The sequence below is a fragment of the Bufo gargarizans genome, chromosome 4 (genome assembly GCF_014858855.1).
Source record: "Bufo gargarizans isolate SCDJY-AF-19 chromosome 4, ASM1485885v1, whole genome shotgun sequence".
Classification (NCBI taxonomy): Eukaryota; Metazoa; Chordata; class Amphibia; order Anura; family Bufonidae; genus Bufo; species Bufo gargarizans.
Window position 1 is genome coordinate 509,821,171 of NC_058083.1, and position 13,086 is coordinate 509,834,256.

General features: G+C 43.7%; 1 protein-coding gene across 1 annotated transcript in view; it reads left to right on the forward strand.

The window, feature by feature from the left end:
- The window catches only part of TGFB2 (transforming growth factor beta 2), a 104,309-nt gene extending 98,023 nt beyond the window's left edge, over positions 1 to 6,286 (forward strand). Inside the window, exon 7 of the mRNA XM_044289669.1 lies at positions 285 to 6,286. Within this exon, the coding sequence (XP_044145604.1) occupies positions 285 to 443 (159 nt within the window). The 3' untranslated portion in view covers positions 444 to 6,286. The remainder of the gene's footprint in view (positions 1 to 284) is intronic.
- The last annotated feature ends 6,800 nt before the right edge of the window (positions 6,287 to 13,086 follow it).

Consider the following 13,086-nt stretch of genomic DNA (forward strand, 5'->3'; position numbering starts at 1 on the left):
TTCGAACCCTAACTGTTTGCTAAATTCCTGTCAAATTCCTGTCAAATTTCTGGATTTTACTATTACTTTATTACTAGTAGTTTTCTTTGGTGTGTGAAGAAGTTAGTCACATATGTGCCCTGAAACCAGAGAGGGTCCAGAGGTCCCTTTTTGTCCTGGTACTGTAATGGACATGCGACAATCAGGATGATTACAGATTTTGCATTGAGAACCACCATTACATTTCTGGTCATAGCACATTGAGCACATTGAACATAAAAAAAATTCTCTTCTTTTTTTCATAGGTGCTCGGTCTGTATAACACAATCAACCCAGAAGCATCTGCCTCACCGTGTTGTGTATCTCAAGATTTAGAATCTTTGACCATCTTGTACTATGTCGGAAAGACACCGAAAATTGAACAGCTTTCAAATATGATTGTAAAGTCATGTAAATGTGGCTAGATTTGCCATAGCAGCATGTGTTGTTTTGATGGGATAAAACAGAGAAAAAAAAAACTTTTTCAAAGAAAACAAAAAAAGCAAAAATAGGCCTTGTTCGATCAGTGTTATATTCTTAAAAAAAGAAGAAAAAACGGTACTAGTGTGAACTTTTTTGGAAAGTTTATTTTTAATAACTGGCAGAAACTATACGTCACTGAAGGTTTTATCCAGAGTTGGTAATAAAACTTGGAGTGGAACATTACCCCCTCTCCTATGCTGTGATATTCCTGTGTTACAGTAAGAGATTTGGGCCAATTTTTTTTTCATTCTCGATGCCTGCCAGGATCAACCCAGGTCTCCTGAAATTAATTTTATTGATGCATCATTTTTCCTCTCTGGTACTCTGTTGAATACATCATTTTGGTTCTCCTTCCACGCCTGTGTCGTAACCAGCTTTTGAATGGCCCACTTTTTTTATTTTATTTTTATGTTTTTGTATTTGTAGTTGACACTATAAAATAAAAAAAAGACATAAAAAGTAGATTTGTAGAAACATAGGAGATTTGCCTTACGTAGTTTCTGACCTACTAACAGAATCGAATGTCTCAATTTTTTCTGAGCATCTTTGAAGAACATAAAAACATTAATATAAGAATAAACACTGGAATAATGTGTTAGTGATATTATGTGAAAGAAGAAAACAATGGAAATAGCCCATTTAGTAGAGCTGTATCTCTCCCAGTAATATTCAGATTTCTTTGTTTCCTTTATAACAGGCTGTCTACACATTTGGTTAATTTCCCCACTTTTTGATATTTTTCCCTGATTAGGAATGCACGTGCCTATGTTTTTGAGGTCAATCACTGTTTCCAAGATACAAGATGATTTCCTATAAAAACTTGTATCAGAAATGGCAACTGAGAAACGAGTTGCCCAAAGCAATATTTTGGTCTGTTGTTTCCACAGTTCAAAAATGACAGACTCTGACAGATTGCTGTAGGCATTACCACTGTTTTCCTGTGCATTATTTATTACACTTACCCCCGATTCCATAAAGGGGTTAACTCATCTGGCCCATCTGAACATTTATGGCATCTCAGCCCTGGGACCCGCTACTGTCTCAAAATTGGGGCCCGGCAACGAATGAAGAGCATGGCGTCCTCTCTTTTCACAGCTATTGGACTTCTGAAAATACCCAAGCAAGTATGCTTGGCAATTTTTTTTTTAGATGTCCCAAGGCGGTGAATGAAGTGGACACCACGCATGTGTGACCACCCCTCCGTTCACCTCTGAGGGACTTCTGAAAATAGCCAAAGAAATGCTCGGGTAGGTCGAAGCAGTGCTCTTCTATTTCTGGAACTCCCATAGCAGTGACTAGAGAAAGTTGCACATGTGCGGCTTAAACCCCATTCATGATGGGGCCCCACTCTTGAGAAAGAAATGGGTCTCAGGGGTTGGACCATCAAACATTTATGTCTATCCTAATTATATACCATAAACATCCAGATGGGAATACTTTTTTAATTTTTGTAAATTCTTAGTAGGTCACATCCATTCTATATTTGATTCTTCTGGAACAATAGTGATCCTCAGTAGTTCAGATTTGTTCATGGAATAAGTTGAAACTAGTCCTCTAAGAAGTTCTGATGCCTGGACCATTTTTCTCTACTCATGTGGCTACTTAGACCTACGGCATATATTAAACGGGACGTGTCAGGAGATTCATGGGCAGGATGAAATCTTGTCGAGCTCCGTCATTGCAGACATCTTGGTTTTTCTTTGCAGTGTTTCAGAGAAAACAGTGTTTAAACAGGAGTCAGGAACTGGGAGAAGAATCCTGGAGGAAACTCAGTGCCAGCTTCTGTCTGCCTGGCTCTGCTTGATTGACAGGTCTCTCCTTATGCACAAATAGGAAGAGATCTGTTAATGAAGCTAAACTGGAGCAAAGAAGTCATCAGGGTGCCGGTTGGGTTTTCGTGCCACCTGTGGTTTGGGCATTATAACACTATTTGTTGCAAAAAGGTCATCGCAACAAAAAGGTAGAATTTTCATGAACTGAAAATTCCCAAATCTTTTTTGGTTCACCCTCGATTTATCATGGCACCTCTGGACCATGTACAGTGTCATGACTCGCCCATAAAAACCAATCTGAATCTGTAACTTTTCTGATAATGTGTTGATTATTATAGGTCTTTGGCCGCCCTGGCTCTATTTTCTTACCTAAAAATGCCCTTCTGGATAGTATTTTTCCATTTGATAACTGGCCTACCCAACAAAAATGTTAAGATTACTTAGAGTCATTGACCACATCCTTCTCCAAAATTTTTGTCTGAGGCATTTATGCAATTTAATTAATTAATGTAAATTTCATTTATTAAACCAGTGAAATATTTAATGATTACTGGTCTAATCAACAGACCTTGCTACGATGCTGTATAGCTATGCTATATGTGTTTGTGTTTTTGGGTATATGTAATTGTACCGATAGTATTACAATGGGAGGGGGGGGGGCAATATGGAGTCAACAATATTTGGAAACTATTCTTTAGATCTCTGTTGTAAACATTGAAAACCAATAATTATGTTCATCATGTGTAAAATGTACAATCATACCAACCATATTTTTATACTCTGTACAAAATGTCAGCTATAGCAATGTTTCATTTACAGTTAGGGCTCTTTTTGATTGCTCGGTTCTGTGTAGCTGGCCAGTATGAGCTGAGTCCTGTACATTGACTTGCACTAGAATACATATTTTACAATACTACATCTTGCTCGTAATTATGCCGTAAGCTACCTGTTCTTTTTTCCTTGTACTTTCTGCATGTTTCCAAACAGAATGAAACGTTTAAGCAGTTTTACAGTAATGAATCTGAGATCTTTTGGGAATTACACTGTTTTCTAAATTCTGAACTTTCAGAGGCAGGTTTAAATATCTGACATATGTAAAGATGTTTAGTTTGGACTCCAATCTGACTTAATATTCACTGCTAAATCAAACACCAAAAATATTTAAAGGGGTTTTCCGGTTTGCATTAACCTCTTTTAAAGTAGTCCTTTATGAAGGAACCTCGTAGTTGTAATTTTGTAATATATTACTTTTACCCTTATTTTACTCCTATCTTCTGGTCCATCGCATGACCACGTCCATGCAGCTCTTTCTCATTTCCTGTGATGTCATGTCCATGGGCGGGGAAGTGGTAGTAGAGTGTCTATGTAACTAGCTGGGTGGGAGGGGTTATAAACTTGCTGGGCGTTGTTATGGGCAGTGTTGGAGCTGAGGTAGAGAAAGGAGAAGTGGATCATGGGTTTGGTTGGATACAGCAAAAGCAATTGCTACATCCAGGATAGAAACAAACCAGAGCGAATTGTGTACATGATGAAAATGGGTCAGGAGAGTCCAAATTGGGGGAAAAAAAAGCATAATAGAAATGAGGAAAGCAACTACATGAGGATATCTGTTAAATACCCGGAAAACCCCTTTAATGTAGAACAGAAGGATTCATTCTCGAGAGAACAAAATCTGAATCCTAGGAACAGATATGACTTGGACCTACAGACTTAGCTTTATATCATCCTAAGGGCTCGTTCACACGAGCGTGTGAAGCCCATGCCCCTGCTGTGGACAGCAAATTGTGGTCTGCAATGCATGGGCACCGTCTGTGGGGCAAGCCCATGGGGATCGCACACCCCTTCACTTGAATGCATCTGCGATCCTTCCGTTCCGCAAAAAGATAGAGCAAGTTCTAGCTGTTTGCGGTGCGGAAGCACGGACCGGAACCCCAGAAAGCACTCTGTAGTGCTTCCGTAGTGTTCCGTTTCATTCTTCTGTTCTGCACCATTCCGCATCTCCGGAGTTGCGGACCCATTGAAATTAATAAGTCCGCATCCGTGAAGCGGAATGGCCATGGAACGGTGCCCGTGTATTGCGGATCTGCAATGCGGAAACGGGTAGCACACGTTCGTGTGTACGAGCCCTAAATGAATGAGTTAGCTCAAAATATTCAGGGTAGCAAGTGGAAATCCTTCTGCCAAACCAAGTTAAAAAAACTCTACTCAAATTTTATAGGATTCGGAGCCAATAACAAGCTCGTTTTGGTCCCCAAAGCAGTAACACTGATCGAGCCAAGGCAGGGGCAGACTAAGAACTTAATGGCCCTGGAAAAAATACTAAAAGTGGCCCCATTTTGTAGTTTGGTCCAAACTGATGGAAATACTGCCAGCAGCACAAAATAGATCCCCAAAAACTTCCACTGGCTGACCGTGAGGAGAGTCTAGGTGGTTCCCTATAAGGTCTATGACCAGTCTGCCCCTGAGCCAAGGGTTTGATTATACATGACAAGGGCACCAGTGATGTTTCTCAAGGGTTATGAAAACCATACAAAAACATCTCAACATTTTAGTAATTCTCCAGTTCTGTACATCTATGGTAATTAGAGCTTCTTAGATTAGTTCAATATGGATGGTCCGCATCTTGGTCAGTATGTTAGTGAAGAAAACGGCTACATCCAACTTTTCAGATAACTGTCCCACTGAAGGAAGTGAAATAAAATATATGCTAAAATAAATAAAAAATAGACTAAAGTAATAGTCTAGACAATTGGGTGAATATAGGGCCCCTTGCACAGCTCAACCTCTGAAGCACAGGTAGATGTAATACAGCACCCATAGTCTTCTGTTGTGCCCTTCTGAAAGAATATGGAGTGACGATGGATCTGTAACCACAGGAATTCTGCTATATATGTGTGGCTAAAACCATAAGATAAATGATGAATTAAATTAGGTTTTAAGGAAATTCAATTCTTATTTTTTTTAAATTACATTTGGGATTCCTGAATATGAAATTATTTTTTGTCAATTTTGTTACTATGGCTTTTTAAAATATTGAAAAAAACTGTTGATTTTATACCTTTCCATTTCAGTACAACTGATGGCACCAAAGTTATAATTGTTTCAATTTTTTTGCACAAATGATGACATTTTTTCAATACAGTTAATGCCCAATAATTCTCAATGTTACTGAAATACCCGTCGATACACTAGCTCATGATATACTCTTCAACCTACAGTATGCTTTGAAAAAAAAATGACCTTTTTTCTTCTCAACTATGTAAATAGTTATAAATATGAGCAGGAACAACTTGTGTTTTTTTTTTTTGTAATTTTTTTTACAATTTATTTTTATTTTTTATTTTTCATTTTGCTAGGAAGGTGCAGTGAATATGCCATATTCCAGTAATTTCAGTGTAAAATATTTTATAAAGGGCCGTGAAGCACCATATAAACAGTAACAACCCCTGAAAGGTGTATTTTCATTTTTTAACATGAACTTTAAATAAAATATTGACTAAACCGTTCTTAGTACTTTTGTTTGACTTCCGCTTTCCAGGAAAAACGCCAAGATTTCAGTAAAGCAATTTTGAAGGGTTGAGATGATTAAAGAGAGAAGCAAATGAGTAATGGTTACTGGAGGTATTTTGGATAGCAAAGGCCTCTTTATTTTGCATGTCAAATCCATTACCCTGTGGTGGAGGCAATTAAATGTGAGTGAAATGAATTTCTTCAAAAGTGCATTGTTTAGTCTTTTTTTTTTTTTTTTTTTAACGTGCCACTTCTGGATTTCGGTGTTTCTATTTGAATTTGGTTTATTTTTTTCCTTATGTATTGTTTCAAAAAAAATTTCCATAAGAGAAAAACTTAAGTTCAGTGTTGGCTGTTTTATCAACAATACACCTGTATAGACCGTAGGAGAAAATAAATATACAACCAGTTCAGCTGTATTTTTGACTGATTATTCTGTATTTTAACACATTGTATGTTTGTTTTCGTGGTGCTGTAGTGGTAAATAAATTATTTCAGTTGTACAGTTATGTGTTTGTCATTTCATATTATAAGTAGAGTTGAGCGAACACCTGGATGTTCGGGTTCGAGAAGTTCGGCCGAACATCCCGGAAATGTTCGGGTTCGGGATCCGAACCCGATCCGAACTTCGTCCCGAACCCGAACCCCATTGAAGTCAATGGGGACCCGAACTTTTCGGCACTAAAAAGGCTGTAAAACAGCCCAGGAAAGAGCTAGAGGGCTGCAAAAGGCAGCAACATGTAGGTAAATCCCCTGCAAACAAATGTGGATAGGGAAATGAATTAAAATAAAAATTAAATAAATAAAAATTAACCAAAATCAATTGGAGAGAGGTTCCATAGCAGAGAATCTGGCTTCCCGTCACCCACCACTGGAACAGTCCATTCTCAGATATTTAGGCCCCGGCACCCAGGCAGAGGAGAGAGGTCCCGTAACAGAGAATCTGTCTTCATGTCAGCAGAGAATTAGTCTGCATGTCATAGCAGAGAATGAGGCTTCACGTCAGCCACCACTGCAACAGTCCATTGGCATATATTTAGGCCCAGCACCCAGGCAGAGGAGGGAGGTCCCGTAACAGAGAATCTGTCTTCATGTCAGCAGAGAATTAGTCTGCATGTCATAGCAGAGAATGAGGCTTCACGTCAGCCACCACTGCAACAGTCCATTGGCATATATTTAGGCCCAGCACACACACAGGCAGAGGAGAGAGGTCCCGTAACAGAGAATCTGGCTTCATGTCAGCAGAGAATCAGTCTGCATGTCATAGCAGAGAATGAGGCTTCACGTCAGCCACCACTGCAACAGTCCATTGGCATATATTTAGGCCCAGCACACACACAGGCAGAGGAGAGAGGTCCCGTAACAGAGAATCTGGCTTCATGTCAGCAGAGAATCAGTCTGCATGTCATAGCAGAGAATGAGGCTTCACGTCAGCCACCACTGCAACAGTCCATTGGCATATATTTAGGCCCAGCACCCAGGCAGAGGAGGGAGGTCCCGTAACAGAGAATCTGTCTTCATGTCAGCAGAGAATTAGTCTGCATGTCATAGCAGAGAATGAGGCTTCACGTCAGCCACCACTGCAACAGTCCATTGGCATATATTTAGGCCCAGCACACACACAGGCAGAGGAGAGAGGTCCCGTAACAGAGAATCTGGCTTCATGTCAGCAGAGAATCAGTCTGCATGTCATAGCAGAGAATGAGGCTTCACGTCAGCCACCACTGCAACAGTCCATTGGCATATATTTAGGCCCAGCACACACACAGGCAGAGGAGAGAGGTCCCGTAACAGAGAATCTGGCTTCATGTCAGCAGAGAATCAGTCTGCATGTCATAGCAGAGAATGAGGCTTCACGTCAGCCACCACTGCAACAGTCCATTGGCATATATTTAGGCCCAGCACCCAGGCAGAGGAGGGAGGTCCCGTAACAGAGAATCTGTCTTCATGTCAGCAGAGAATTAGTCTGCATGTCATAGCAGAGAATGAGGCTTCACGTCAGCCACCACTGCAACAGTCCATTGGCATATATTTAGGCCCAGCACCCAGGCAGAGGAGGGAGGTCCCGTAACAGAGAATCTGTCTTCATGTCAGCAGAGAATTAGTCTGCATGTCATAGCAGAGAATGAGGCTTCACGTCAGCCACCACTGGAACAGTCCATTCTCAGATATTTAGGCCCCGGCACCCAGGCAGAGGAGAGAGGTCCCGTAACAGAGAATCTGTCTTCATGTCAGCAGAGAATTAGTCTGCATGTCATAGCAGAGAATGAGGCTTCACGTCAGCCACCACTGCAACAGTCCATTGGCATATATTTAGGCCCAGCACCCAGGCAGAGGAGAGAGGTCCCGTAACAGACAATCTGGCTTCATGTCAGCAGAGAATCAGTCTGCATGTCATAGCAGAGAATCAGGCTTCACGTCACCCACCACTGCAACAGTCCATTGTCATAAATTTAGGCCCAGCACTAGTGTTGAGCGGCATGTCCCATATTCGAATTCGCGAAATTTTGTGAATATTCGAAAGAATATTCGTAAAATATTCGCGATTATTCAAATTCGTTATTATTTCGCATATGCGATAATTCGAATTATCGCATAATACATATGCTATGCAAAATTCACATGTGCGCTAATGAAATCGCCTTACGAAGATTCGCAACTCAATTCAATCACTAATGTATGAATGCAATGCCCTTTGCCTCTGTTCTGGGACAAGTGTAGATATTCGCATGTGCGCTAATAAAATCGCCTTACGAAGATTCGCACCTCAATCACTTTCTAGGGAATGTGAGACTTTTGGGAATCAATCGAGATACAGTGGGGGGTGATGACAGTAGTTGACAGAGTACAGATCAATGTAATCTGTAAGGTGGAAAGTAAAATAAAAAATACGAATATTCGTAAATCGAATTTTACGAAGTTCTACGTATTCGCGAATATGGTGCTATACTATATGAATGCACAGGCCTTTGCCTCTCTGTTCTGGGGACAAGTGTAGATATTTGCATTTGCGTTAATAAAATCGCCTTACGAAGATTCGCAGCTCAATTCAATCACTAATGTATGAATGCAAAGCCCTTTGCCTCTGTTCTGGGACAAGTGTAGATATTCGCATGTGCGCTAATAAAATCGCCTTACGAAGATTCGCAACTCAATTCACTAATGTATGAATGCAAAGCCCTTTGCCTCTGTTCTGGGACGTGCCGATATTCGCATGTGCGCTAATAAAATCGCCTTACGAAGATTCGCAGCTCAATTCAATCACTAATGTATGAATGCAAAGCCCTTTGCCTCTGTTCTGGGACAAGTGTAGATATTCGCATGTGCGCTAATAAAATCGCCTTACGAAGATTCGCAACTCAATTCACTAATGTATGAATGCAAAGCCCTTTGCCTCTGTTCTGGGACGTGCCGATATTCGCATGTGCGCTAATAAAATCGCCTTACGAAGATTCGCGCCTCAATCACTTTCTAGGCAATGTGAGTAAGATCTGAGCTGTTGGACCTTTGGGAAACAATCAATTATATGTGTACTGTAATTTTGTGGGGGGGGGGGGGGAAACAAAAAACGAATATTCGTTTTTACGAATATATAGCACTATATTCGAAATATTCGCGAAATCGCGAAGTTGCGATATTCGCGAAAAAAATTTGCTTTTCGAATATTCGCGCTCAACACTACCCAGCACCCAGGCAGAGGAGAGAGGTCCCGTAACAGAGAATCTGGCTTCATGTCAGCAGAGAATCAGTCTTCATATCATAGCAGAGAATCAGGCTTCACGTCACCCACCACTGTAAGAGTCAATTTTCATAAATTTAGGCCCAGAACCCAGGCAGAGGAGAAAGGTCCCGTAACAGACAATCTGGCTTCATGTCAGCAGAGAATCAGTCTTCATATCATAGCAGAGAATCAGGCTTCACGTCACCCACCACTGCAACAGTCAATTGTCATAAATTTAGGCCCAGCACCCAGGCAGAGGAGAGAGCTCCCGTAACAGAGGATCTGGCTTCATGTCAGCAGAGAATCAGTCTGCATGTCATAGCAGAGAATGAGGCTTCACGTCACCCACCACTGCAACAGTCCATTGGCATATATTTAGGCCTAGCACACAGGCAGAGCAGAGAGGTCCCGTAACAGACAATCTGGCTTCATGTCAGCAGAGAATCAGTCTGCATGTCATAGCAGAGAATGAGGCTTCACGTCACCCACCACTGCAACAGTCCATTGGCATATATTTAGGCCTAGCACACAGGCAGAGCAGAGAGGTCCCGTAACAGACAATCTGGCTTCATGTCAGCAGAGAATCAGTCTGCATGTCATAGCAGAGAATGAGGCTTCACGTCACCCACCACTGCAACAGTCCATTGGCATATATTTAGGCCTAGCACACAGGCAGAGCAGAGAGGTCCCGTAACAGACAATCTGGCTTCATGTCAGCAGAGAATCAGTCTGCATGTCATAGCAGAGAATGAGGCTTCACGTCACCCACCACTGCAACAGTCCATTGGCATATATTTAGGCCTAGCACACAGGCAGAGCAGAGAGGTCCCGTAACAGACAATCTGGCTTCATGACAGCAGAGAATTAGTCTGCATGTCATAGCAGAGAATGAGGCTTCACGTCAGCCACCACTGCAACAGTCCATTGGCATATATTTAGGCCCAGCACCCAGGCAGAGGAGAGAGGTCCCGTAACAGACAATCTGGCTTCATGTCAGCAGAGAATTAGTCTGCATGTCATAGCAGAGAATCAGGCTTCACGTCAGCCACCACTGCAACAGTCCATTGTCATAAATTTAGGCCCAGCACCCAGGCAGAGGAGAGAGGTCCCGTAACAGACAATCTGGCTTCATGTCAGCAGAGAATTAGTCTGCATGTCATAGCAGAGAATGAGGCTTCACGTCAGCCACCACTGCAACAGTCCATTGGCATATATTTAGGCCTAGCACACAGGCAGAGCAGAGAGGTCCCGTAACAGACAATCTGGCTTCATGACAGCAGAGAATCAGTCTGCATGTCATAGCAGAGAATCAGGCTTCACGTCAGCCACCACTGCAACAGTCCATTGTCATAAATTTAGGCCCAGAACCCAGGCAGAGGAGAAAGGTCCCGTAACAGACAATCTGGCTTCATGTCAGCAGAGAATCAGTCTTCATATCATAGCAGAGAATCAGGCTTCACGTCACCCACCACTGCAACAGTCAATTTTCATAAATTTAGGCCCAGAACCCAGGCAGAGGAGAAAGGTCCCGTAACAGACAATCTGGCTTCATGTCAGCAGAGAATCAGTCTTCATATCATAGCAGAGAATCAGGCTTCACGTCACCCACCACTGCAACAGTCAATTGTCATAAATTTAGGCCCAGCACCCAGGCAGAGGAGAGAGCTCCCGTAACAGAGGATCTGGCTTCATGTCAGCAGAGAATCAGTCTGCATGTCATAGCAGAGAATGAGGCTTCACGTCACCCACCACTGCAACAGTCCATTGGCATATATTTAGGCCTAGCACACAGGCAGAGGAGAGGTTCATTCAACTTTGGGTAGCCTCGCAATATAATGGTAAAATGAAAATAAAAATAGGATTGAATGAGGAAGTGCCCTGGAGTCCAATAATATATGGTTATGGGGAGGTAGTTAATGTCTAATCTGGACAAGGGACGGACAGGTCCTGTGGGATCCATGCCTGGTTCATTTTTATGAACGTCAGCTTGTCCACATTGGCTGTAGACAGGCGGCTGCGTTTGTCTGTAATGACGCCCCCTGCCGTGCTGAATACACGTTCAGACAAAACGCTGGCTGCCGGGCAGGCCAGCACCTCCAAGGCATAAAAGGCTAGCTCTGGCCACGTGGACAATTTAGAGACCCAGAAGTTGAATGGGGCCGAACCATCAGTCAGTACGTGGAGGGGTGTGCACACGTACTGTTCCACCATGTTAGTGAAATGTTGCCTCCTGCTAACACGTTGCGTATCAGGTGGTGGTGCAGTTAGCTGTGGCGTGTTGACAAAAGTTTTCCACATCTCTGCCATGCTAACCCTGCCCTCAGAGGAGCTGGCCGTGACACAGCTGCCTTGGCGACCTCTTGCTCCTCCTCTGCCTTGGCCTTGGGCTTCCACTTGTTCCCCTGTGACATTTGGGAATGCTCTCAGTAGCGTGTCTACCAACGTGCGCTTGTACTCGCGCATCTTCCTATCACGCTCCAGTGCAGGAAGTAAGGTGGGCACATTGTCTTTGTAGCGTGGATCCAGCAGGGTGGCAACCCAGTAGTCCGCACAGGTTAAAATGTGGGCAACTCTGCTGTCGTTGCGCAGGCACTGCAGCATGTAGTCGCTCATGTGTGCCAGGCTGCCCAGGGATAAGGACAAGCTGTCCTCTGTGGGAGGCGTATCGTCATCGTCCTGCCTTTCCCCCCAGCCACGCACCAGTGATGGACCCGAGCTGCGTTGGGTGCCACCCCGCTGTGACCATGCTTCATCCTCATCCTCCTCCACCTCCTCCTCATCCTCGTCCTCCTCGTCCTCCAGTAGTGGGCCCTGGCTGGCCACATTTGTACCTGGCCTCTGCTGTTGCCAAAAACCTCCCTCTGAGTCACTTCGAAGAGACTGGCCTGAAAGTGCTAAAAATGACCCCTCTTCCTCCTCCTCCTCCTCCTCCTCCTGGGCCACCTCCTCTTCCATCATCGCCCTAAGTGTTTTCTCAAGGAGACATAGAAGTGGTATTGTAACGCTGATAACGGTGTCATCGCCACTGGCCATGTTGGTGGAGTACTCGAAACAGCGCAACAGGGCACACAGGTCTCGCATGGAGGCCCAGTCATTGGTGGTGAAGTGGTGCTGTTCTGTAGTGCGACTGACCCGTGCGTGCTGCAGCTGAAACTCCACTATGGCCTGCTGCTGCTCGCACAGTCTGTCCAGCATGTGCAAGGTGGAGTTCCACCTGGTGGGCACGTCGCATATGAGGCGGTGAGCGGGAAGGCCGAAGTTACGCTGTAGCGCAGACAGGCGAGCAGCAGCAGGATGTGAACGCCGGAAGCGCGAACAGACGGCCCGCACTTTATGCAGCAGCTCTGACATGTCGGGGTAGTTGTGAATGAACTTCTGCACCACCAAATTCAGCACATGCGCCAAGCAAGGGATGTGCGTCAAATTGGCTAGTCCCAGAGCTGCAACGAGATTTCGCCCATTATCACACACCACCAGGCCGGGCTTGAGGCTCACCGGCAGCAACCACTCGTCGGTCTGTTGTTCTATACCCCGCCACAACTCCTGTGCGGTGTGGGGCCTGTCCCCCAAACATATGAGTTT